Here is a 23,765-nt window from a genome sequence, read left to right on the forward strand (position 1 = left end):
CTAAGCTCCGTAAATCTTTTAATGGTCCAGAAATAAGAGACTCCCTTTAACAATTTTCCTAGGGAGCAATGTGAATGTATTAAACATGCGACAAAAATAAATAATCAAATAAAAAAACCCTATCATAATACATCAAAATATCTTGTCACCTGTTTCTCATATTAACAACATCATCTTCACAGAGAAAGAAGTTGGTTCCCAGGTCCCATGCTTGGCATTTTTCTGCATCATGAATGGTAAGTGCCTTCAAAAAAGAGGAAAATATATGTTAAAGTCAAGAATAAGACAAGGATGTTCACTATCTCCAATACTATTTACATTGTATTAAAAGTACTATCCTGTGTAATTAGACAACAGAAAGTAATTAAAGGCTTAAGAATAGGAAAGGATATAAAGTTAAATGAAATGACTATATACATTTGGAAATCCAAAAAACTTACTGTGAAAACTACTTTGAGCAGCAAATGAATTTAAATTGAGGAAAGTAGCATGCTATATAAATCAACATACAAAAATTTTTAAAATTCACATAAACATTTCCAAATGCTCCATGTTCAAAGTAAGAAAGGTAACTAACTGGAAAAAAATGTTTGCAACTTACAGGCTACAAATCTTATTTTAAAAAGGGGGCAAGGTATATGAACATGGATTATACTGAAAAAGAAATGCATTTGGCGCTGTAAAAAAATATGTAAGGTCTAGAATTAAATAACCTTTCTCATTCATCAGAATAGCATAAATCCAAAAGTTTGACAATATACTCTATTGGTCAGAATGAGGTGAATCAGACATTCCCATATGTTACTGTGGGAATGTGAAGCAGCACAACCTCAATGGAAAGGAATTTGCCAATTTACAGCAAAATGACACGTGCATTTATCCTTTGACACAGCAATCCCACCTTTAAGAATCTAACCCAAAGACACACTGGGAATAACATAAAAAGACATATGTACAAGAGTCTTAACTGCAGCACTATGTATAATAGCAAAACAGCAGAAATAATCAAAACAATGAGGAACTGGGGAACTGGGTATAATAATAAATGCCATATCAATGAAAAGTATATCAATGCAGCTATAAAAATAGAATGAAATACATTTATTTATCACTATGGGGTAATCCCAGGCTATGCTGTTAAATGAGGAAAAAAACAAGGAAAGCATGGCACTTTAAGAAAAGCAGATGGGAATAAACATGTACACACATACGTACAGATTTTCATGTTCATATGTCTGCATTTACTTACATTTAAAAACAATAAAAAGAGAGGGGTGACCTAATAAAGAAAGGAGGAAATAGGATAGAGAGAAGCTAGACTTACCCGAATCTACGCTGTTTTATAAATTTGATTTTGAATTTTGTTCTCACATAATAGTAAAACTAAATTAAATTAAAAAAGCAATCCCTAAACATCCAAAGCAAAATAAATAAATGGACAAAACTATTTAGTTAATTTGTCGCATAACTACCCAGAGGAATGACTTAAAGTGACTTACAAAGAATCTTAAATTGTTTTCAATAGTAATTATATTTTTATTTATTAGAATTGTTATTCTGAAATTATGTCATAGAAAGGTAGAACAGAATATAGGATAAAGCAAATAAGTAATTAGGTTCATGTTGTTAAGACCCAAACTTTATAGTAAGAGATACAAATATAAAATCAAAGAAGTAAATACCCTACAAACCTAAACTTGAAACTCAGAAATTTCTGAGTTTACTCATAGTGAATGTTCTAGCTCTGTCGACTGAAAAGACTTTACAATCAGTGACAATCGAAGACTATGGGGGTGTGTCAAAAGGACTCAAGAACTTGGAAGAAAATCCCAGCAGGCAAAGATAAAATAATTTGAGCAAAATGTGAATAACAGCTACAATGGGTCAAAAAATAACACGTATGTTTAAATCCATGAGTTTATCATGATGTTCACACACACAAATTCACTGGCCACTGTTGAGGTATGATAGAATACTACTGATTTTGAAAACTGGTAAATAAACTGGGGGAAAAAATCAAGTATTTATCCTGCTGTTCATGTATGTACAAAATGCACTTTAGTGGAACCAAAAATGCAATGGAAAATTTTCTTTCTAAAATACGATTCCAGCTAATAAATGAAGAAGAGAGAGAATCAGAATATAACTGCTTCTTGGATTGGGCAGGCATCAGAGTCCTGCTGAGGCAGATCCTGCTCCGTAGAATCAGCCCCTAGAACAACTCTTCCAGTGTAGTCAAGGCCAGTCCTCACAACTAGTGAGCCCAAGGGTCAATCCCTCACATGGATGTGCGATTATCAACCAAGTCTCAACTACAAGAGGAGGGAGCACACAACCCAGACAAGGGACACACCTGGAGCCCGTGGCTCAGGTGACCAGAATGACTGCGCCACTGAACCCTATAGCACACCTACTACATAAGGCCACTTTAAGACTGGAAAACATAGCAGCCCTACCGAATACATAGAAATAAAAACAGGGAGGTAGCCAAAATGAGGAGACAAAGAAACAAGTCCCAAATAAAAGAATAGAACAAAGTTCCAGAAAAAGAACTAAGCAAAACGGAGATAAGCAATCTATCAGACGCTGAGTTCCAAACACTGGTTATAAGAATGCTCAATGATCTCAGGGAGAACTTCAACAGAGAGATAGGAAGCATACAAATGGAAATGGACACCATAAAAAAGAACCAGTCAGAAATAAAGGACACAATAATGGAAACAAAGAATATATTACAGGGACTCAACAGATTAGATGAAGCAGAAGATCCAAACAGCGATGTAGAAGACAAGGTAGCAGAAAATACCCAACCAGAACAGCTAAAAGAAAGAAGCATCCAAAAAATTGAGGAGCGTTTAAGGGGCTTCTGGGACAATATCAAGTGTACCAACATTCGCATTACAGGGGTACTAGAAGGAGAAGAGAGAGAACAAGGAATTGAAAACCTACTTGAAGAAATAATGACAGAAAACTTCCCTAACCTGGTGAAGGAAATGGACATACAAGCCCAGGAAGCACAGAGAGTCACAAACATGGTAAACCCAAAGAGGCCCACACCAAGACACATCAAAATTAAAATGCCAAAGGTTAAATATTAGGTTGGTGCAAAAGTAACTGCAGTTTAAGAGGTTAAAAAAATGTAAAACGTGCAACTACTTTTGCACCAACCTAATACAAAGAGAGAATCTTAAAAGCTTGAGCAAGAGAAAAGCAGTTAAGTTACCTGCAAGGAAGCCCCTATAAGAAGTTTCTCAACAGAAACTTCGCAGGCAAGAAGGGAGTGGCAGGAAATATTCCAAGTGATGAAAACCAATGACATACAACCAAGACTGCTTTAACCAGCAAGGCTGTCATTTAGAACTGAAGGACAGATAAGGAGCTTCCCAGACAAGAAAAAGCTGAAGGAGTTCATCACCACCAAACCAGTATTACAAGGAATCTTTTTTTTTTTTTTTAAGATTTTTTTATTGGGGAAGGGGAACAGGACTTTATTGGGGAACAGTGTGTACTTCTAGGCCTTTTTTCCAAGTCAAGTTGTTGTCCTTTCAATCTTAGTTGTGGAGGGTGCCGTTCAGCTTCAAGTTGTTGTTCTTTCAGTCTTAGCTGTGGAGGGCGCAGCTCAGCTCCAGGTCCAGTTGCCGTTGCTAGTTGCAAGGGGCGCAGCCAACCATCCCTTGCGGGAGTCGAACCAGCAACCTTGTGGTTGAAAGGATGCACTCCAACCAACTGAGCCATCCGGGAGCTCAGCGGCAGCTCAGCTCAAGGTGCAGTGTTCAATCTTAGTTGCAGGGGGCGGAGCCCACCATCCCTTGGGGGACCTTGAGGAATCGAACTGGCAGCCTTGTGGTTGAGAGCCCACTGTCCCATGTGGGAATCGAACCGGCAGCCTTTGGAGTTAGGAGCATGGAGCTCTAACCGCCTGAGCCACCGGGCCGGCCCACAAGGAATCTTAAAGGGACTTCTTCAAGATGGGAGGGGTGGTTAAGGATGGGTGAAAGGGGAGGAGATTAAGAAGTACAAACTGGTTGTTATACAGTAGTCATGGGAATGTAGAGTATAGCATTAGGAATATAGTCAATAATATTGTAATAACTAGGTATGGTATCAGATAGGCACTAGCTCTATCAAGGTGATAGATGGGAATGGGGTTGGGAGCAGGGTGAAAAAGGTGAAGGCACTGAGAAATAGAAACTGATAGTTAACACAGTATGGGGAATATAATCAACAATGTTGTAAAGATCACTTAAGTTGTTAGATGGGCACTGGACTTATCAGGGGGATCACATCATCGACTGTGTAGATGTCTGACCAATGCACTATACTCCTGAAGCTGAAGTAGAATAATATTGAATGTCAACTATAACTAAATATGTAGGTATATATAGTCATAGGATGTGGAGTACCTCATAGGGAAGATAGTTGATACTGTTTTAACAGTCACATAAGATGTCAGAGGCGTAATAGGTTGGGGGGGTTATCACTTTATGAGGGGTTTAAATGTTTAACTATTACGTTGCTTTGTATAGCTGAAACTAATAAAAAAATTACTGCTCCTAATAAAATATGAATCTAGGCAGTAATCATTAATAGTCAGTAATAATCACAAAAAGTTAACACGTATTTATTTCCTCCTGATAGAACACAACATCACCTGTGAAGTAGTAGCACGAAAAGAATCAAATCTGAATCTGATTCTCTGGACACAACTACCAGTTTACAGGAAATACAGAGGTAGAGGTACATGTGACAAACGACCTGGTTTTTTTAATAAGTAAATTGTAAGGAGAAAAAGAAAAACCAGTGAAGGGAAACCTTTAGATTAAAAGAAACCAAGTTTAGTGTATGGACTTTACTTGGATCCCGATTAGAACAAAACAAAGTTTTAAAAAATCACATAAGATAATTGGGAAAATTTGAACTCTAATTAGATGACTGAGGTAGGAAGGCTTCTAAGATGGCCCCCAATGAGTCTCATTTTCTGGTATTCAGGCCTTTGTGTAATCCCCTCCCCTTGAGTGTAAACTGGACCTAGTGACTAGCTTTTAAGGAACACAGCATAGGTGGCGGAATATCACTTCTGAGATTAGGTTACAAAACACTGTGAGTTCTCTGGCTGGCACATTCCCTTTCTTGTCTTATTGCTAGCTTACGCTGATGAAGCAAAATGCCCTATAGAGAGGGCCACTTGGGAAGCAACTGACCTCTGACCAATATCCAACAAGGAACTAAGCTGGGAATGTGAAGTGACACAACCTTGCCACTGAATCCTGAGCGACACTGGGAAGATCTTTCCCCTAGCCTAGAGATGATTCCAGGCCCTGTCAGTATCTTGCCTGGAGCTTGTTAGAGACCCTCAAAGAGAGGAACCAGCTAAGGTGTGCCTGAGATAATGCTGTTGCTTAAGTTGCTAAGTTTCGGGGTAATTTATTTTGCAGCAATAGGTAACTAACACAATGACACTGAGAACATTATTTTAGGTGTGAAAGTGGTATAGTGTTATATTTTCAAAAGGAATCCTTATCTTTTAGAGCTATTTACTAAAGTATTTAAGGATGATATAATAGGATGTCTGACACATCAAAATAATTTGGTGGTTGGGGGCGTGGATACATGGAACAAATTTGTCTATAAGCTGATAACTAGAGCTGCATGATGGGTATATGGGCTATTCTACTTTTGTATAATTTTGAAATTTTCTATAACAAAATGTTTTTTTTTTTTTTTTAAAGGAAAGTACAGCATTAAAACAATATTGCTACTAAATGAAGAAGCAATAATTCGGCCAAAGTATAAACAATATCGCCACTACTGAGAGTAAAAAACCGAAAAAAGAGTTCATAACAAACAATCCTTTTTACCAAGGACATTTTTCTCACCTTAATTCCTGCAAGAGTAAGATTCTTTGCTATAAAGGAAATAGAAAAAGAAATAGTTTATTATTAGAACATATATCAGCTATATCTTCATGAAGTTTGGTCCTATCTCTGACAAGTAAATTTTAACTTTTTTACTACTTAAAAAATACAAATCCTTTAGAAAATACAGATGAACAAAAAATAAAAAAATTTCCATAATCACACCACACTGAGATAATCACTTAAAATTTTAGTGTATTCTTCCAGGTACATTATTACAAATATATGTACGAGTGTTCTATCATAACGAATTAATGGATACAGAGAATGATCATTAATGGCTATTAACATCACAAAAAAAAGAAGCAAGAGAGTCATTACTGATTCCTTGTGGTAGACTGTTATAGTATCAAGAAGTAGTTTTGCTAAAACAATGAGAACTAAATCTAATCAAGATTTTGTATCTACATAATTTCCTTTACAGAAACAATACATGGAGGAGTTAAATCTTTATATTATATTGCTCAAAAATGTCTTACAAAATTATGAATAAAAATACTGCTTACCAATTTCCAAACCAAGACCACCCATACCACTTAAGAAAACATGGGACTTGGCCATCTTCTGCATTGCTGTGTCTCCAAGAACATACCTCTGTCGACTGTATGTAAAAACACAATAAAAAACAATAAATTATTTCATCAAAATTATATATCCCTTTAAAGTTGTTTGCAAACTAATAGCCTGGCAACTAGATCCTGCCCACAGGCTTGTTTTAGGCTTTTGGATCACTTGTAAACTGTTTAAATTTCCTGGATTGATTGCTAAATATATGACATATTTTGAAAATTGAGAGGATTTGGCACCAAGCTCCACATTCCTTAATGGCAACAGGCAGATGGAGTTGAACAGGAGTTCCCCTATTTACACAGGGAGGACTATGTGCTCTAGACTTTCAACAGTTCCCATCCTGCTTCTCTCATTTATGACCTCAGCGGCCACTACAGGCATTTGAGTTTGCCATTTCCACTTTGAGTCTCTCACTGTAAAACAGGATCTCTGAAGCAAAAAATTGGTTCCCTACTTGGAGTTCAGATGACTTAAAATTAAGCAGTCATCAAAACTGCTAAAGTATATAAAACTGATAAAGTACATAAAGGATCTTGTTAAGTCATCCATCCTAACAGCCACAAGGTAGTATCAGGATGGGAATTTCAAAAAATACACATTGACAATTTTTGAAAGTCAGATACAATAATCAAGTCACTAATAAGAGTTTATTTGACAGAACAGTGATACACTTGATACTACACCAGTTTTTCAATCCAATGGACATTCCAATGGATTCTTAAGAGAATCATTTGACAGATGAGTTCAATATAAATAACAAATAATTCCAGACACCCTTGGGCTGCAAGTATTTCTTTTGAAATTCACACACACACACATACACACACACACACACAGACACACACGTTTAATGCGTGTCTTTTTAATATGTAGATGTTTATCTAATTTCCATACTTCAGCTATTCATATTCAATAAAAAGCCTAAAACAGGATTTCTTGCTTAGTCAGAAGAAACTTTATAAATACAAGCTATCTTTATTGCCTTCCTTATTCCCTGCAAAATATAAAACTCAAACTTTTCCGTTTAAATTGGTATTTACCATATTCACCATTCTGTTTCAGAGATAAAAACTATTTATTTGTTCATTAAATATTTATTGAACATCTACTATAGTATGTATGTGTATCACCAGCCTTATTTGTGTATCCCTGAAAAATATATTTGTCTGTTTTGAAACTTTATATAAATGGAATCATTTTGAATGTCTTTTTCTGTGTCTTGATTCTTTTGAATGAAATTATACTTATGAGATTTATCAACGCATGCAGTTGTTCATTAATTTTTCATATCTGCTACCATTCTATTGTAATAAGATACCATAATTTAGATATTATACAGTTTTGAACAGTTGCCAATAATGAGTCTATGAGCATACTTATGTCTCCTGGTACACACTTGTAGTAGTTTCTATAATATATCTAGGAGAGGAAATGCAGGATTAACTTTATTAGGTAATGATAAACTGTTTTCCAAAGTGGATGTACCAACTTACTCTCCCTTTCTGGCAGTGTATCAAAGTAGTTTCACATCCTTAACCTGCAGGGAAAAGTTAACATATCAGGCCTGAACTTTAGCCTAGTGTCTGTGAACTTGGCCTTTGAAATGTTTCCTATGCTAATAAATTCTACCCTATTTTTCACCCCCTAGTTTCCTGAAATAAAAACTTATTAATTTTCTAGTTTTTTTCCTAAAATACACATATAAAACTTTAACTGATTTTAAACAGCATCCTAAATTTTGATACAGTACTTTCATTATTTTCCAATTTTAATTATGATTCGTTTTTGACTTATGGGTTAATCTGAAGTATATTTTTAAATTTCTAATTTTATGGGGAGTTTTCTAGTTATCTTTTGTGTTGACTTGTAGCTTAAATACACTGTGAAGAGACATCACAATCTATACGATTTCACTCTTTAATATTTGAGTATTTATTTGGTTAATTTTACAAATGTTCCATGTGTTCTTGAAAAGAATGTGTACTCTATAGTTGTTAGATAGAACATTCTTTATGTATGCTTTAGTTTAATTTTAATAATCATGTTGATGAAATCCATACCTGTTGATTTTTTTGTCTGCTTGTTCTCTTGATTACTAAAAGCAACATTTAAAAAATCCCCCACTATGACTATAAATTTGTCTGTTCTCCTCGTATATAAGTACCTGAATAGTGCTGATATGTAAGACTAACCGCTAACACTTACTAAATGTTTACTATGCACCACAGAGTGTCTTAGTGTTTTACTTGTATTAACTCATTGAATCCTCATAAAAATTCTCATAAAAATTTTAAACTATTATTATTCCCATTTTTACAGAGAGGAAAACTTAAGCACAGGGAAATTAAGTAACTTATACATAGTGGAGGAAAGATTCAACACAGGTAGTCTGGTCTTAGTATCCTTACTCGTAACCACTATGCTACATTACATGTAGATTACAAACTCAATTCACACTACCGTGATTTACAGGAGGAAAAAAAAAAATCAGTTTCCCGACCTTCTCTTCTTTACCCCAATTACCACCTCCCAAGGAAAAGCACTCTTGATTCTTCTAGTTATTTCTTCTAATATCTACCCCCTTATTTTTCAATAACCTGTTTGTACTTGGTTTTTCAGTTTCACATCTTACCTATTAGCTTCCTATTAAGATGAATCATCTTTCTGAAGTACAAATCTGGTCAAATCAGTCTCCTGCTTTAAAAACTCCAGTGGTTTCCTATTTCGCTATGATAAAGTCCAAATTCTAACATTAGTCACATGCCCTTCATAATCTAATCTCTGCTTGACTCTCGTCCCATCTTTTGTCATCCCTCCTCCAAATTCCATGTTCTAGGTATACTAAAGGTTTTCATTTCTCCAAACATTGGATGTTCTCTTTACATGGTAGACATTTTTCTGCAGTATTCCTCTCCCCCAATATTGTACGCTTGATAACTCCTACTGGTCGTTAGGTCTCAGCTTATATATTAGTTTCTCCCCATGATGCTTACACTGATACCCCTAACCTTTCTCAAGACAGTGTTGGATCATTTTTTATGTGCATCCATAACAACCTACATTCAATGTATTGTAACACTTATCACAGTATATTTTCACTATTTGTCTATTTTTCCGAGGAGATTGCAGATTCTTTAGAGCAAGGGCCTATGCCTTATTTACTATTTTATTCCCAGTGACTAACAGTGCCTGGCATATTATAGACACACACAAAAAATATGCTAAATTAATGAAAGAAATGAATTGGCACACAAGAACAGGAATAACACTTTTATGTTTCACGAAGCGGAGGACTTGAATTATTCTATGTTCACAGTTACAAGACCTACATTAAAAAATATGTTTTTTATCTCAGACTTGTCCTTATGAATTATTTTTAAGATTATTTAGACAAATAATGAATAGCCACGGCACAAAAGTGGTTATAAATGAAAAAGAACATACAGACAAAAGAATAAAGATATAAGAACCAAGGTTTTCCAAAGAATCGTATAATTTCAGACAGATTCTTGTTACCTAAACGACCTGTGAAAACTGAAACTACCTTTTCAATGTTTGGCCACCAAGGGAAAGGGTACTCATTAAGTGCCTATTTTGTGAATGTCAGGTACTCTTGCAATTGAGGCTTAGATCATCTACTATGAATTTCATACTATTAGTACGTAATAGCGATGAGATTTAAAGAGCCTAAAGTATAACTTCAAGTCCCGCATGACTGCATTACAGCTGACTCTATTAAGTAGACAGGCAACATATTAGTGATTGTATCTAGTAAAATGAAATCACCAAGCTATCTACTCTACTTTCAGAGAGCCTTAATTATTAAAGATGCTCTCTTTCATGAAAGCACAGTATCTCCCTATAGTTTTCACCTACTAGTCCTAATTTTACCTCCTTGGGGCCATAAGGAACTCATCTAATCCCTCTTCGATGTGACAGCCCTCCAAACATTTGAAGATGGTATTCAGGTTCCAGAGTCTTCTTTCTCCAGGCTAAACATCTCCAGTTCCTTAAACAATTCCAAAATTACATCATTTTGAGTCCCCCTCAACACTCTGATCACTTTCTTCTGGAAGTACTTCAATTGCCTTCGTCATGCATTCATAAATTTATTAAAATATCTATTTCAAGCCAGGCACTGGCAATCTGTGGAGATAACAGCAATAACCTCATATGGCTACTATGAGGTTTCAATTAGATAAAACATATAAAATACTTAGCAGAATGCCTATGACATATTATTGGGAGAGAGAAATAATTCATTCTTAAGTACCATACACAGAAGTACCAGAAACTAAGGGAACCTGAAATAGATAAGAGGAAATAATTACCTCTATCAGTGGAGGTTATATAAAACTTCCCAAATGAGGTTCATCCAAGTTAAATTCTAAAGACTTAACTGGAGTTAAAAAGTTTATCAAGAAGGAAAAGCATTCTATACCAGAAAAAAGGGAAGCATGAAAAACAACGGCATATAAGAGATATGTGACATATAATATATGTATTATATATATATATATATATATATTTATATATATATACACACACACACACACACACACACACACATGACTTCCACTACTGGCTATGGTGAAGTAACAGGGATCAGGTTTATCCTACTCCCACTTTAAGCAACTGAAAACTGAAAAATATAAATGAAACAACAGACTTCAGACACTGGACAACAGGCAACTCAGAACAGTAATCTCAGAGAAGGAAAACAACGTGAGCTTCATGACTGCCCTAGCTACTGCTTGGAGAGTTTCCAGGCTGCAGTGCAGGAAGGGAAACCCAAAAAGGCCCAGTGGTCTCTCTGAATAGAAAAGACATGGATGTGTATTCAAGGAGGCTAGAATTTGCAAGCAAAGAGATGAACACAGAGAGCGCCAGAGATCTGTAGAAGGTTCTCCTTGAGTCATCCATAGGCTGAGTTAAGATCAGCACTTGCATTGAGGAAACAACCTCAAGCTGGAGAGATAACCACCTGAATAATAATATCACTCGAAGGGTATTATATCAATATTGGGGAAAAATTAGTCCCAGACTTAAATCTCCAAGTAACTTAACTGAGTTCCTGAACAAAGCTCAAACTTTCAAGGAATTCAAAATTATCCAGCACTCAAAAAAGTAAAATTCACAAGGTCTGGCATACATTAAAAAATTACCAGGTATGCAAAACAGCAGGAAAACATAAATTACAATAAATAGAAAAATCAACAATAGAACATATTTACAAGTGACATAGAAGACAGAATTTTTAGAAAAAGACATTAAAACAATTATAATTATAATCCATATTCTTAAGAAGGAAGTAGAAAGCATGAAAAGCAAAACGTCTAGAGATGAAAACTATAAAATCTAAGCTGAAAATAACCTGGATGGAATTAATATATTCAACACTGCAGAAGCAAATTTGAAGACACAGCAATAGAAACTTACCAAAATGAAACACACACACACAAAAAAAAAGAATGAAAGTAAGTTGAGCATAACTGAAAATAGCAGACTGAAAATAAGTAGAGCATAAGTGAGATGTGGAACAACTTAACTTGATCGAATATATGTGAAATTGAAGTTCCTGAGAGTGGAGAAGGGGGAGAGAATAATATATTTGAAATATATTTGAAGAACTAATGGCTAATATTTTTTCAGGAATACAACAAATTCACAGAGCACAATGTAGACAGCCTAAGAACAAAAAGTATGAAAAATGCGACATCAAAGCATATCACCATTTTTTAAAACTAGGGATGAAGAGAAAATATTAAAAGTAATAACAGAAAATAGGGCATATTAGAAAAGGTAAGAATGACAGCTGACTTTCTCCCAGGAAGCAGTACAAATCAGAAAACAGTGGCACAACATTTATAAAGTACTGGAAACAAACAAACAAACCAAAAAAAAAAAACTAAAATTCTATATTCAATTTCAAAAAAGAAAGTAAAGACTTCTTCAGACATACAAAAGCTGAAAGAATTCATTGCTGCCAGGCCTTCACTGTAAGAAATATTAAAGTAAATCCTTAGGAAAAAGGAAAATGATACCAGATGGACATTTTAATTTACAGAAAGAAATAGGGAATACCAGAAATGACAAAAGGATGGATAAAACAAAGACTTTTTCCTCTTACTTTAAAACATCTTTTAAAGGTAGAGTATTTAAGCCAAAAACAATATATTTTTCAAGAGCAATTGAAAAATAAAACAATTATCAAAACAAAACAAAAAAACCCACAATATATTGTGCGTTCATAACACATGCAGAAGCAAAATGTAGGGCAATAATAACTAAATCCGGGAATAGGAGAAATAGAAGTATACAGTCATGTGCCGTATAATGACATTTCCATCAATTAAACTAAACGCTTGTTCTCTGAGAAGACCTCTAGCCAGAAAATCAGGAAAAAAAAGACAGAAAAATTACCAATATCAGAAATAAGCGAGGAATATCCTTTTATATTCTATAGAGATTACAAAGGATATTCAGGGAATACTACAAACAACTTAAAGCCACTAAATTCAACCGCTAAGATAAATGAACATATTTCCTGAAAGACACAAACTATCAAAGCTCACTCAAGAAGAAATATATTATATGAATACGCCTATATCTATTAGATATTGATTTTGTAGTTCAAAGCTTTCCAACAAAGAAAACTCCAAAGACAGACAGCTTCACTGTGAATTCTAACAAAAATTTAAAGAAGAAATAATGCCAATTCCTATGCAAACTTTCTAGAAATTTGAAGAAATACTTCTCAACTCATTCATTTTGTGCGATCTGCATTACCCTAATACCAAACCCTGGCAAAACCAATCAAAAAATACTCCACACCTCACAAAGATGCAAAAATTCTTAAAAGAATTTATATATACATATATATGTAAAAAAAAAAATCACGACCAAATAGGTTTTATCCCATAAAATGCAAGGGTGGTATAATAAAGCCACCATTGTAATTTACTACATTAAAAGAGTAAAGAAAAACCACATGAACACCTCAGTGAATGCAGAAAAAGTGTTTGACAACCTGACATTCATTTTGATTTTTAAAAAAACAACAAAACTAGTTATAGAAGGGTACCTCCTCAACCTAATAAAGAGTATCTATGAAAAGCCTACAACTAACATCATACTTCACCATGGAAGAATGAACGTTTTCTGTCTAAGATCAGGAAACGTGATGCTGTCCACATTCACTGCTTCCATTCGATACTGTATTGGAAGTTCCAGCCAGTGTAGTAAGGCAAGACAGAGAAATAAAAGGCTTCCAGACTGGAAAACAGGAAGTAAAACTTCTTTATTTTCAAACAACATGACTGTGTAGAAAATCCTGTAGAATTTACAAAAAAAATTAGAATAAGTGAGTTTAGCAAGATTGCAGGATAAAAAATCAATATGCAAAAATCAACTGTGCTCCAATTTAGAAGTAATAAATAATTGGAAATTGAAATTTAAAAATTACCACTTACAATAGTATAAAAAATACAAATTACTTAAGGATAAATTTGATAACAGTTGTGCAAGATCTAGGAGAGAGAAAAGAAATTGAGACATACCCTGTTAATGGATCTTAAAATTCAATATTGTTAAAATATCAGTATTCCCCAAATTGAACTACATATTCAACACAATCTCAAACAAATATCAGGAAGATTTTTTATTTTTTTCTAAAGAATCAACAAGCTGATTCTAAAATGTTTTTGGAAATTCAAAGGACCTAGAAGAAAAGAGTCACACCAACTTTGTAAAAGCAGATCAAAGTTGGAGGAATTATACTCCTAAATTCCAAGATTTATGATAAAGCTACAGTGGGACTGGTGTAAAGAGATATCTAGATCACTGAAATAGAAGCTTCCAGAAATAAAGCCACAGATAGTCTATTGAATTCTGTCAAAGAAACCCAGGGAATTCAACGGGGATGGATGATCTTCAAAAAATGGTGGTGGAACATTGGAGAGCTATATGAAAAAAAATAAACCTTGGCCCTTACCTCACACCATATATGAAAATTAACTTGAAATGGCTCATAGACCTAAATTTAAGAGTTAATACTATGAAACTTCAAGAAGATAACATCAGAGAAAATGCTACAGTCCTTGAGTTTCGCAAACATTTTTTAAATAGTACAAAAAAGTATGAATTATATATAAAAAATTGTATCAGCAGAATTTGAAATTTTGTTCTGCAAAAGACATTGTTATGAAAAGAAAAAGTCAAGCCACTAACTAGGAAAAAATATTTCGAATCATATATAACAAAAAACATGTACACAGAGTACATATAGATCTCAATAAGACAATCTAATAAAAAAAGAAAGACAAAGATTTATAGAGACACTTCACCAAAAAAAGAGAGATGCCATATAGGCTCATGAAAAGATGCTTAGGACCATTATTCATTAGGGAAATGCAAATTAAAACCACAATGTAATACCACTATACACATACTAGAATGCCTAAACTTAAAATGACTGACCATACCAGGTACTAAGCGAACATGGGGGCACTAGACCCCTCATACACTACTAGTGGGAATGTAAAATGGTGCAACCACTTTGGAAAACATTTTGGAGTTTCTTAAAAGTTAAAAATACACTTACCATATAATACAAGCATTCATTTCTAGATATTTATCCAATAGAGTCAATGAAAGCATATCTCTACCCTAAAATGTATATATAAATTATCATGGCAGTCTTATTTGTAATAGCCAAAACCTGGAAAAAACCCAAATGCCCATCAATAGTTAACAGTTAAAAAAAATGAATTATATCCATATACTAGAATACAACTCAGCAATAAAAAGGAACAAATTGCTGATACGACAATATACACAGATAACTCACTTCAAAATCACTGAGTGAAAAAAGCCAGACCCCTTAAAAAGTGTAAATGCTGTATGATTCCATTAAAAAGCAGATTGGTTGCCTTGGGAAATGGTAGCTGGAGAGAGACGGGAAGAAGGGATTACAAAGGGGCAGAAAGAAAATGTTTGGGTGTGATAGATGTGTTCATTACCTAAATTGTGGTGATGATATAATGAGTATATATATATATATATATATATATATATATATATATATACATGTGAAAACATGTTAACTGTACACATTAAATATGTACAGTATACTATATGCCAATAATACCTCAATAAAATTGTGAAAAATATGTATTCTGTTGGGAGACATTACTTCATGGTCTTTCACACACCAACAGGTCTTTTTAGATATGCCTAGCGAGGAAGGTCCTGATCGCTCAGGTACTCGGGTCTTTTCTCAGGGTTGTGTTTGTAGCACATAACCTTGAGGGATGAGGCAAGTCTCTTTCTAAGACAAAGAGCAAACTTTTTTACTGCTTGCCATAAAACGTTGGGTCCCCCAAATTCAGTATTCCTCAGCTGTGACATAAGCATACTATGTACTCATGCAAAGCACCCATCACGGTCCAGGGCATTGTCCCCATGGGACTTGGGGGCACCATGCTGATGGTCACACTACTTGCTATGTAATAACAAAATTTTTTGTCTCTGAAACCTAAAGTTTTCACATATTCTGTCATAATCCACTGAACAACAGCTTAGCATTAAGCTGATAAGTAGGGCAAAATCAAATCCCTGAGAATATATACATAAAGTTTGACAAGACTAAAAAATATGATGTTGGAGGGTTAACTGGTAAGAAGTAACAAGGGAGGCTAAAAAGGGTAAAGGAGATCAAATATATGGTGATGGAAAGAGATCTGACTCTGGGTGGTGAACACACAATGTGATATATAGATGATGTATTACAGAATTGTACACCTGAAATCTATGTAACTTTACTAACAACTGTCACCACAATAAACTTCAATTAAAAACAAACAAACAAACAAACAAATAAATAAATAATACTAATACCCCAAAAGAAAAAAAAGGTATCGCCATAACACATGGTAAATAAAACTAGAAATTATTGAGCTCTTAGGCCCTTTTCTTTATGATTAATTTGTAATTTGTATACCTTTTTCTCATTAAGTATTTCTTGAATGAATTATGAAAAAAAATGAATGAATATAAAGGTTAGACTTAAGAGGTTAAGTAACTTAAGATCACACTCATAAATGATGGAGGATGATTCAAATTCAGATCTCATACCAAAGTTTATATGCTCAGCCACTATGTTATGCTGTATTCGAAAGGGGGCTTGAATGCTTATTATATAGTTTGGCCTCACCAATGCAGACAATAGGGAACAATTTAAAAACTTTTAAACTGAGAAGTCATGTGCTCTGAGATAAATGTCAAAAGAATACTTTGAGTAAAGTATGCAAGATGGGTTAGAGATAAGAGTAGCTCTAAAAAGATCACAAAAGAGAATATTACAATAGTTAAATGAGAGATGATGAGTGCAGGGAGAGGGAATGAAAGAATTGGAATTAGGAGTTGTTTAGAAAGAACTGGAAGGATTAAAAAAATTAGTTGAATTTGAAGGATGACAAATAGGGAAAAAAATCTAAAATGAAACCAAGGTTTCTTGCTTAGGTTACTGAATGGGTATGAGAGCAACTAATTAAGCTTGGGAACAGGAAGAAGAAGAAAAAGGGATCCAATGGTGCCGAGTGAGATTTCATGCCAAAAACTATTTTATATTAACAGTTTTTATAAATAGAATCTTTAAGACTAAGATAATATTCTTAAGCTATGGCATATTATTCTCATTTACACATGAGGAATTAGGAAGAGAAGAATTTAGGGCAAAGAATACAGAAAAAGAGGTATCAAGTACCATATTTTATCATTACCTGAATCAGCCCAAATTACTTCCAGTGAAGAGTTCTTTGTTCAAAGGATAGTTTACAAAATCAAGACAGGAGTCCTAAATTGGGACTCATTCATTTCTTCAGATAAAACTTGGGATCAGCAAGCTCAGACACATCCTCAGAGGGAAAGAAATAAATGGACAGACCTACAGAATTGGCTTGGGTCTAATTCACTCAAAAATTTGTAGGTACTAAAAATGTAACAGTAAAGAGACATGGCTCAGAATGCTGTTAGAAGTGGTCCCCCCACTCCCAAACAAAAAAAACACTTTAGATTCTGAGAACAATTTCAGATTTAGTTGATCAGTAATTATGAGGTGACGATTGAGCACTAATAATAAAAAAGTGAAATGTATTCAGAAAGACATTTTGTTCAACTAGACTGCTTAAAAGTGCTCTAAAAATATTTCCTATTTAGATATATTTACAAATATTAGAAACTTAACCAATATTTAAGACTTGTAGATTTTTAGAGAGTTTTAGTTTTGTAGGAAAGCCTGTTTAGAAGTAATTATAACCTGAGACTAAGTTTTTGTATTTGAGAAAACTTGTATACCTAGTAAATATTAATCAGATTTCAATTACAGCATCTAGTAGGAAATAAACAATATTTAAAGGATTGACCTTACAAATATCAACATATAAAATGCCAAAAAGTTATACTTCCTCTTTAACTTTTAGGTTAAAATGAATTTATGTATATTTGGTCTGTTAAAAACATGCTTATTTGCTCAAAATGTGCCAATTCCAGAGAAAAGAGAAACTTTTGTTTTTCTATTCTTCCAGTTATCAGAATTTTCCAGATGTAAGACTGTCTTACTGTACTTTCTCCTACCATATTCCTGTAGAGGGGAATATTGTACCTTACCCTGATACTGTTTTGCCTCAGGATGAAATGTGTAAATACCTTTTTAATATCAGTATCTCCTAATGTAAGTACCACATGGACCCTTTTCAGACTTTCCTGTCATATCTTTTGATTCTTCTAGTTTTGTTTCCTGCCGATTCATTTAACTGCCATCTATCTAGGGTTCAAGACCACAAGTCAATCTGAACCCTCTGTCTTGCTCTAGTCATTCAAAAATCTTTTAATGAGAATCTTTAAGCATTAGACAATGTGCCATAGTCCTGAAGTTTGAGAAACTCACAATTTGACAGAGTCAACATATATGTAAAAATATACTACTGAGACAATATGATGAGTACTTTTTTTTTTAGGTACTTTAATAGCAACAATAATAATGTGTTTTAGACTGAGCAGAAAGGAGGAAAAGTAAATCATGTAAAGTATCAGAACAGACATTTCAGTGATTCTTTAAACGTAAGTAGAAGGTACTTTTGAGACACAAAAAGGAACTCTAGGAAGACAACTGAGGCATAAAAGTATAAACTATGTTTGTTATGAAAATAGTCTAGCATGGCCAGTGTATTCAGAGAAAAGGTACTAACAAATGGTGGGAAAACTAGGTATCTGCATGCAGAAGATGAAATTGGAACTTTATCTTATACTACACACAAAATCAACTCAAAATGGGTTAAGGACTTAAACATAACTCCTGAACTATAATACTCCTAGAAGAAAATTATAATACTCCTAGAAGAAAAGTTCCTTAACATTGGTTTTGGCAAGGATTTCCTGGTTATGACACCAAAAGCACAAGCAACAAAAGCAAAAATAGACAAGTGGGGCTACTTCAAACTAAAAAGCTTCTGAGTAGCAAAAGAAGTGATAAAAAAAGTGCAAAGGCAAACTACAGAATGGGAGAAAATATTTGCAAACCATATATCTGATAAAGGGTTAATAACAAAATATATAAGAAGCTATAATTGAATAACAACAACAACAACAAAACCCCACAAAAATTCCCCAAACAACCTGATTAAAAAATGAGCAAGGACTTAAATAGAGTTCTTCAAAGATGACACACAAATGGCCAACAGAAATATGAAAAGGTGCTCAACATCACTAATTATCAGAGAAATGCAAAACTACAATGAGATATCACATCTGTTAGGATGGCCATTATAAAACAACAAAAACCCACAGAAAATAACAACTGTTGGTGAGGATCTGGAGAAACTGGAATCCTTGTGCACGGTTGGTGGGAATGTAAAATGGTCCAGACGCAATAGAAACCAGTATGGATAGTCCTCAAAATATTAAAAATAGAACTACCTTATGATCCAGCAATATCTGAACCGCTACATTCTGTAACTTTCAGTCAAGCAAATTGCAGTCTACTTGCATAGCACTGAAAAAGGAAAATTTAATCTCTGGTTTATTGAAAATTGTGTTTATTAATCAGCAATTACAGAGTTGGAGAGATATAAAAGTTTCACAGGATTTTAACTAAATAATTAATAAAATTAGCCAATGCTACCTCAAGGAGCTGCCATTTGTTAATCAAAGAATATGACCAAAAGTACATTAAGAACATCATAATTACAGAATACGAGTCCAAACTTACAGAATAAGAGTCCAAACTTAAGGTGACTTCTGAAGTATATTTATAATCAGGAGACCATATGATAAAATAATTTTTACATAAGCAAAATTAACTTAGTCTTTTACCACTTTTTCCAAATGTGTAACACAAAACAGATTTGAAATCAACATATCAACTCCTCCTAAAGTACTCAAAAATGACTCTACATCCCACATTAAAAAAAAATATAGAGGAATTCAAAATACATAATGAGCCTATTTTTCCAAATTCCACCTACATAAAATCTATTTTTCATGATTATATGAAAGAAAATCTAAAAACTTTTAAACTGAGATGATATTATCTTACATACAAACAACCTGAAGTATTACAAAAATGTCTTAGGAGAGATAGGAATGTATGTGTTTTTAATTTCTCTTTAATTTTGAAAAAAGTATTTTGATTTCATGAAAAAGTATGGTTAAAAAAGTTCCACTAAATTCCATTCAAATCACAGCTCTTCAATCACACAGTACTTCTCCACTGTTTATACAGTGCAAACACACAATGTTAACGGGATTACACTGAAGTAAACACATTCTCTAGATGCTACTGTATAAAGTGAAATGGATTGCTTTTCATGAGATTCTTGCACTATTAAGAACATAAATATGTACTCCTGTCCAAAAAGAAGAGTACTCCTGTCCAAAAATACAAATATATTTTGTAGTAGATAGCAAAATCATTTAGTCATAGCACCTAAAGCAACTGAGATTTAAATATTCTAGCTTTCAGACTATAGTCAAAAAAAAAAAAAAAAAGAAAAAATCACAGAAGCGCTAATTTTAACTTGAGAGCAACTCTTAGGCTATATTTACAAAATTCTGTATAGGCCTAATGGTATTTCTTCAAAGAGACTACTCCATCATTTGAGAATAAAGAATGGGGACAGTACGTCAGTTTCCATAAGGTTCTTACCTGTATAATGCATCATCAATCTCCACAGATTCTGTTGACATGATGGGCAAATTTTTATTTGTACTGAAAAAATAAAACACAATTTATAAGGGCAAGTATGGTTATTCAATATTCACATCCTGTAATGTAACATTCAATTACACATGGGATCAGATTCACCAGTTACTAAGAGAGGTTTTACAAATCAGATACATATTTTACTATCCACCACTTTTCTAGGATTTTAAAAATAGGTCAAAATTAAATTCACTGATTGCCTACGCTTTCTGTGTGTACTACAAAATTATAGCCCATGGTTATTTTCTCAGGTGTTGTTTTATCATTGCTACATATATTCTGATGAATCTATAGTTTAACAATTTTGTTGGAGTGCCCCATAAACCTCTAATATACAGTATTCCTAGATAATCTTATTTGGTCCCTGGAATCTACCAATATACTGATAATATCTAAACTTATTACTCCATGTTTGGTCTCTCCTGTAACCTCCAGCTTTTACACATCTGCCAAAGCAGTATCTATATTCTGATGTTGTTAGTATCACAAATATTACAAGCCCAAGCAAGTACTACCATGTACTTGCTCAGGCCCAAATATCTAGGGATCTTAACTTTTTCCTTCATTTTCTCCATCTCTGGGTCCTGTTAGCTCTTCAAAAGAGATCTTAAATCTGATCACTTCTCACTATTTCAATCAGCATAATCTAAGGCCAAACCATCATAATATTTCACCTGCTGTATTTTCTTCAAATCACTTATCATTAACTGTGTATTAACTGTCTGCTTTCCCCTATAGAATGTATGATCCATTAAGAATTCATTACTGTAAAAAAAAATTCACTATTGTATTCCATATACCTAAAACAGTACCTAGCATTTAATAATAACACTATGCTCATATTGTTTTAATGCTTTAGATGTTATAACTCAGTTAACCCTTACAATAACTTTATGATCTAGGCACTATTACCATCTCCACTGAACAAAGGGGGGGGAAAACGAGGGTGACAAACGTTAAATAACCGGCTGAAAGTCAGGGCAGGTAAATGGCAGAGTCAGAATCTGAACCTCAGCAGTCTAGCTGTGGACCAACACTTAATACTGCCTACCGCCTCTCATACTAGGCATATCAAAAACACCCCAAAAATATGTTGAATGAGTTTTAAAAATTAAAAAGTTAAACATACTAGTATGACAAGACATACTTATAATGATATATATCATTTACTGCAGCCCATCCCAATATCTCCACAGCATGGCGTAGAAAGAAAAATGTTAATACGATAAACACTGGGAAACAGAGATGGTTCCCTGGCACACGAATCAGCCAGAGGCATTTGGGCCTGAGCCACCATGACAGTTAACATCAATATCATCTTAATAAAAGTGTAACATCGTGTTTCCCCAAAAATAAGATCTAGCCGGACCATTAGCTCTAATACGTCTTTTGGAGCAAACATTAATATAAGATCCAGTCTTATTTTAATGTAATATATTAATTTAATATATCAGACTGGGTCTAATATAATATAATACCAGGTCTTATATAAGATAATATAACACCAGGTCTTACGTTAATTTTTGCTCCAAAGGATGCATTAGAGCTGATGGTCTGGCTAGGTCTTATTTTCGGGGAAACACGGTAATCTATTTCAGGTTCTGGGAAGTTCTAATTATCAATTACAGGATTCTAAAAACAATGTGATAGAAAGAAATTCAGTTTTAGAATCCAGTTTTCTAGGCCTCGTATTGATATACAAGCCAAAGAACTTGTAAATATAATCAAAATGTTATCATTTATCTTACCAAACACTGAATGGTAGCTCAAATGATACCAGCTTCTAGCCAATTAAATGGGTAACTATTAAAAATATTCCTGATTGTAATCATGAAAGCAAAACAGAAAATAGCTGTGTTTAAGAGATCAGTTATCTAATAAAAGCACACGCATACACTATAATACCCTGTTTTGGCATTGTAACAAAATATGAAAATAAAAAAATTTCGTCTCACACAATTTTCTTACGCCTAGTACTTTCACTTGCTGTCTTCCCTGCATGGAAGACAATAGCCTAGTGGGTAAAGCTCTTAATAAGTAAAAATGAGAAGAGATACATTCTAATCAGCTATATCACTTAAAATGTCTGTCACGAGTATACTTTTCAGAAAGTTCTGCCTTACTGGAATGTTTCAAAAACCATTTTTTATAATAAGGTCTGTATGTTAATCAAAAACGCTTTACATAAGGGGAGACTCTGTACTGCATAATATTCCCCAAGTGAATCCGGCAGTGTTGACGACAGCAGGCAATATCATGGTACAAAAATCATCCCTTTCAATCTGAAGCTGGTGAAAAAGTTACAGGTTTATGGAAGTCTTACTTTAGCTCAAAATCACATATCCATCACCTTTAGCATACTGTATTCTGGTAATGGGCAGGATGTAACATCTCCTTTATTTATTATGAGGTGTTGAAACAGGAACTATACGAACATCCCACCCACCCCATAATTTTGCAGCAGTGGAAAAGACGTTTAGAACCAGAACCCCAACTGGGAAATAAGAATGAGTAACTCGTGCTGCTTTTCCCTGAATTTTTTTTTTTTTTTTTAACTGTGCTCAACAGAGGACCTCAGGGTGTTCTGACTGCCACTGATTCATTATTACCAAGTTCCCTCTGGTAATAGTTTTCAAAAGAGAAATTCAATGGAGGATCACGCACAGAACTTTTAGCTTTCATTTTACCGAAAGGAGGGAAGGTGTTAGGCACCAGGTCTGGGAAAGCTCACGTCAAAGGACCCGGGCCAGAACTCTCGGCTGGAGCCCTCCCCCCGGCACCCATCCCGTCCGGTAACTGGGAGGAAGGAGGATGGCAGACCCCGACCGAAATTGAGAAAGCGCTGAAACCGATGAGAAGTGGACTTTTTCCTCAGAGAAGCCGGGAGCCGCACAGGTCGGAGCCCAGGCCGCCACACCCACTTCGCGCGCTCCCCTCGCCTCCCTGGGCCGGCTCTGCCTGGCCCCGCGGCCTCACGAGAGCTCTCTACCCGCCCGACGGGGAGAAAAGCAGAAAGCTAG

General features: G+C 34.4%; 1 protein-coding gene across 1 annotated transcript in view; it reads right to left on the minus strand.

Annotated features, from left to right (window-relative positions):
• Nucleotides 1-23,765, minus strand: part of UBA6 (ubiquitin like modifier activating enzyme 6) — a 73,228-nt gene that overhangs the window by 49,286 nt on the left and 177 nt on the right. The window contains exons 2-5 of the mRNA XM_019748064.3: nucleotides 20,689-20,751; nucleotides 6,422-6,516; nucleotides 5,877-5,905; nucleotides 150-244 (exon numbers count right to left, since the gene is read on the minus strand). Of these exons, the coding sequence (XP_019603623.3) occupies nucleotides 150-244; nucleotides 5,877-5,905; nucleotides 6,422-6,516; nucleotides 20,689-20,751 (282 nt within the window). The remainder of the gene's footprint in view (nucleotides 1-149; nucleotides 245-5,876; nucleotides 5,906-6,421; nucleotides 6,517-20,688; nucleotides 20,752-23,765) is intronic.

The sequence above is a fragment of the Rhinolophus sinicus genome, chromosome 1, assembly GCF_057876585.1.
Source record: "Rhinolophus sinicus isolate RSI-liver-muscle chromosome 1, RSI-T2T, whole genome shotgun sequence".
Lineage (NCBI taxonomy): Eukaryota > Metazoa > Chordata > Mammalia > Chiroptera > Rhinolophidae > Rhinolophus > Rhinolophus sinicus.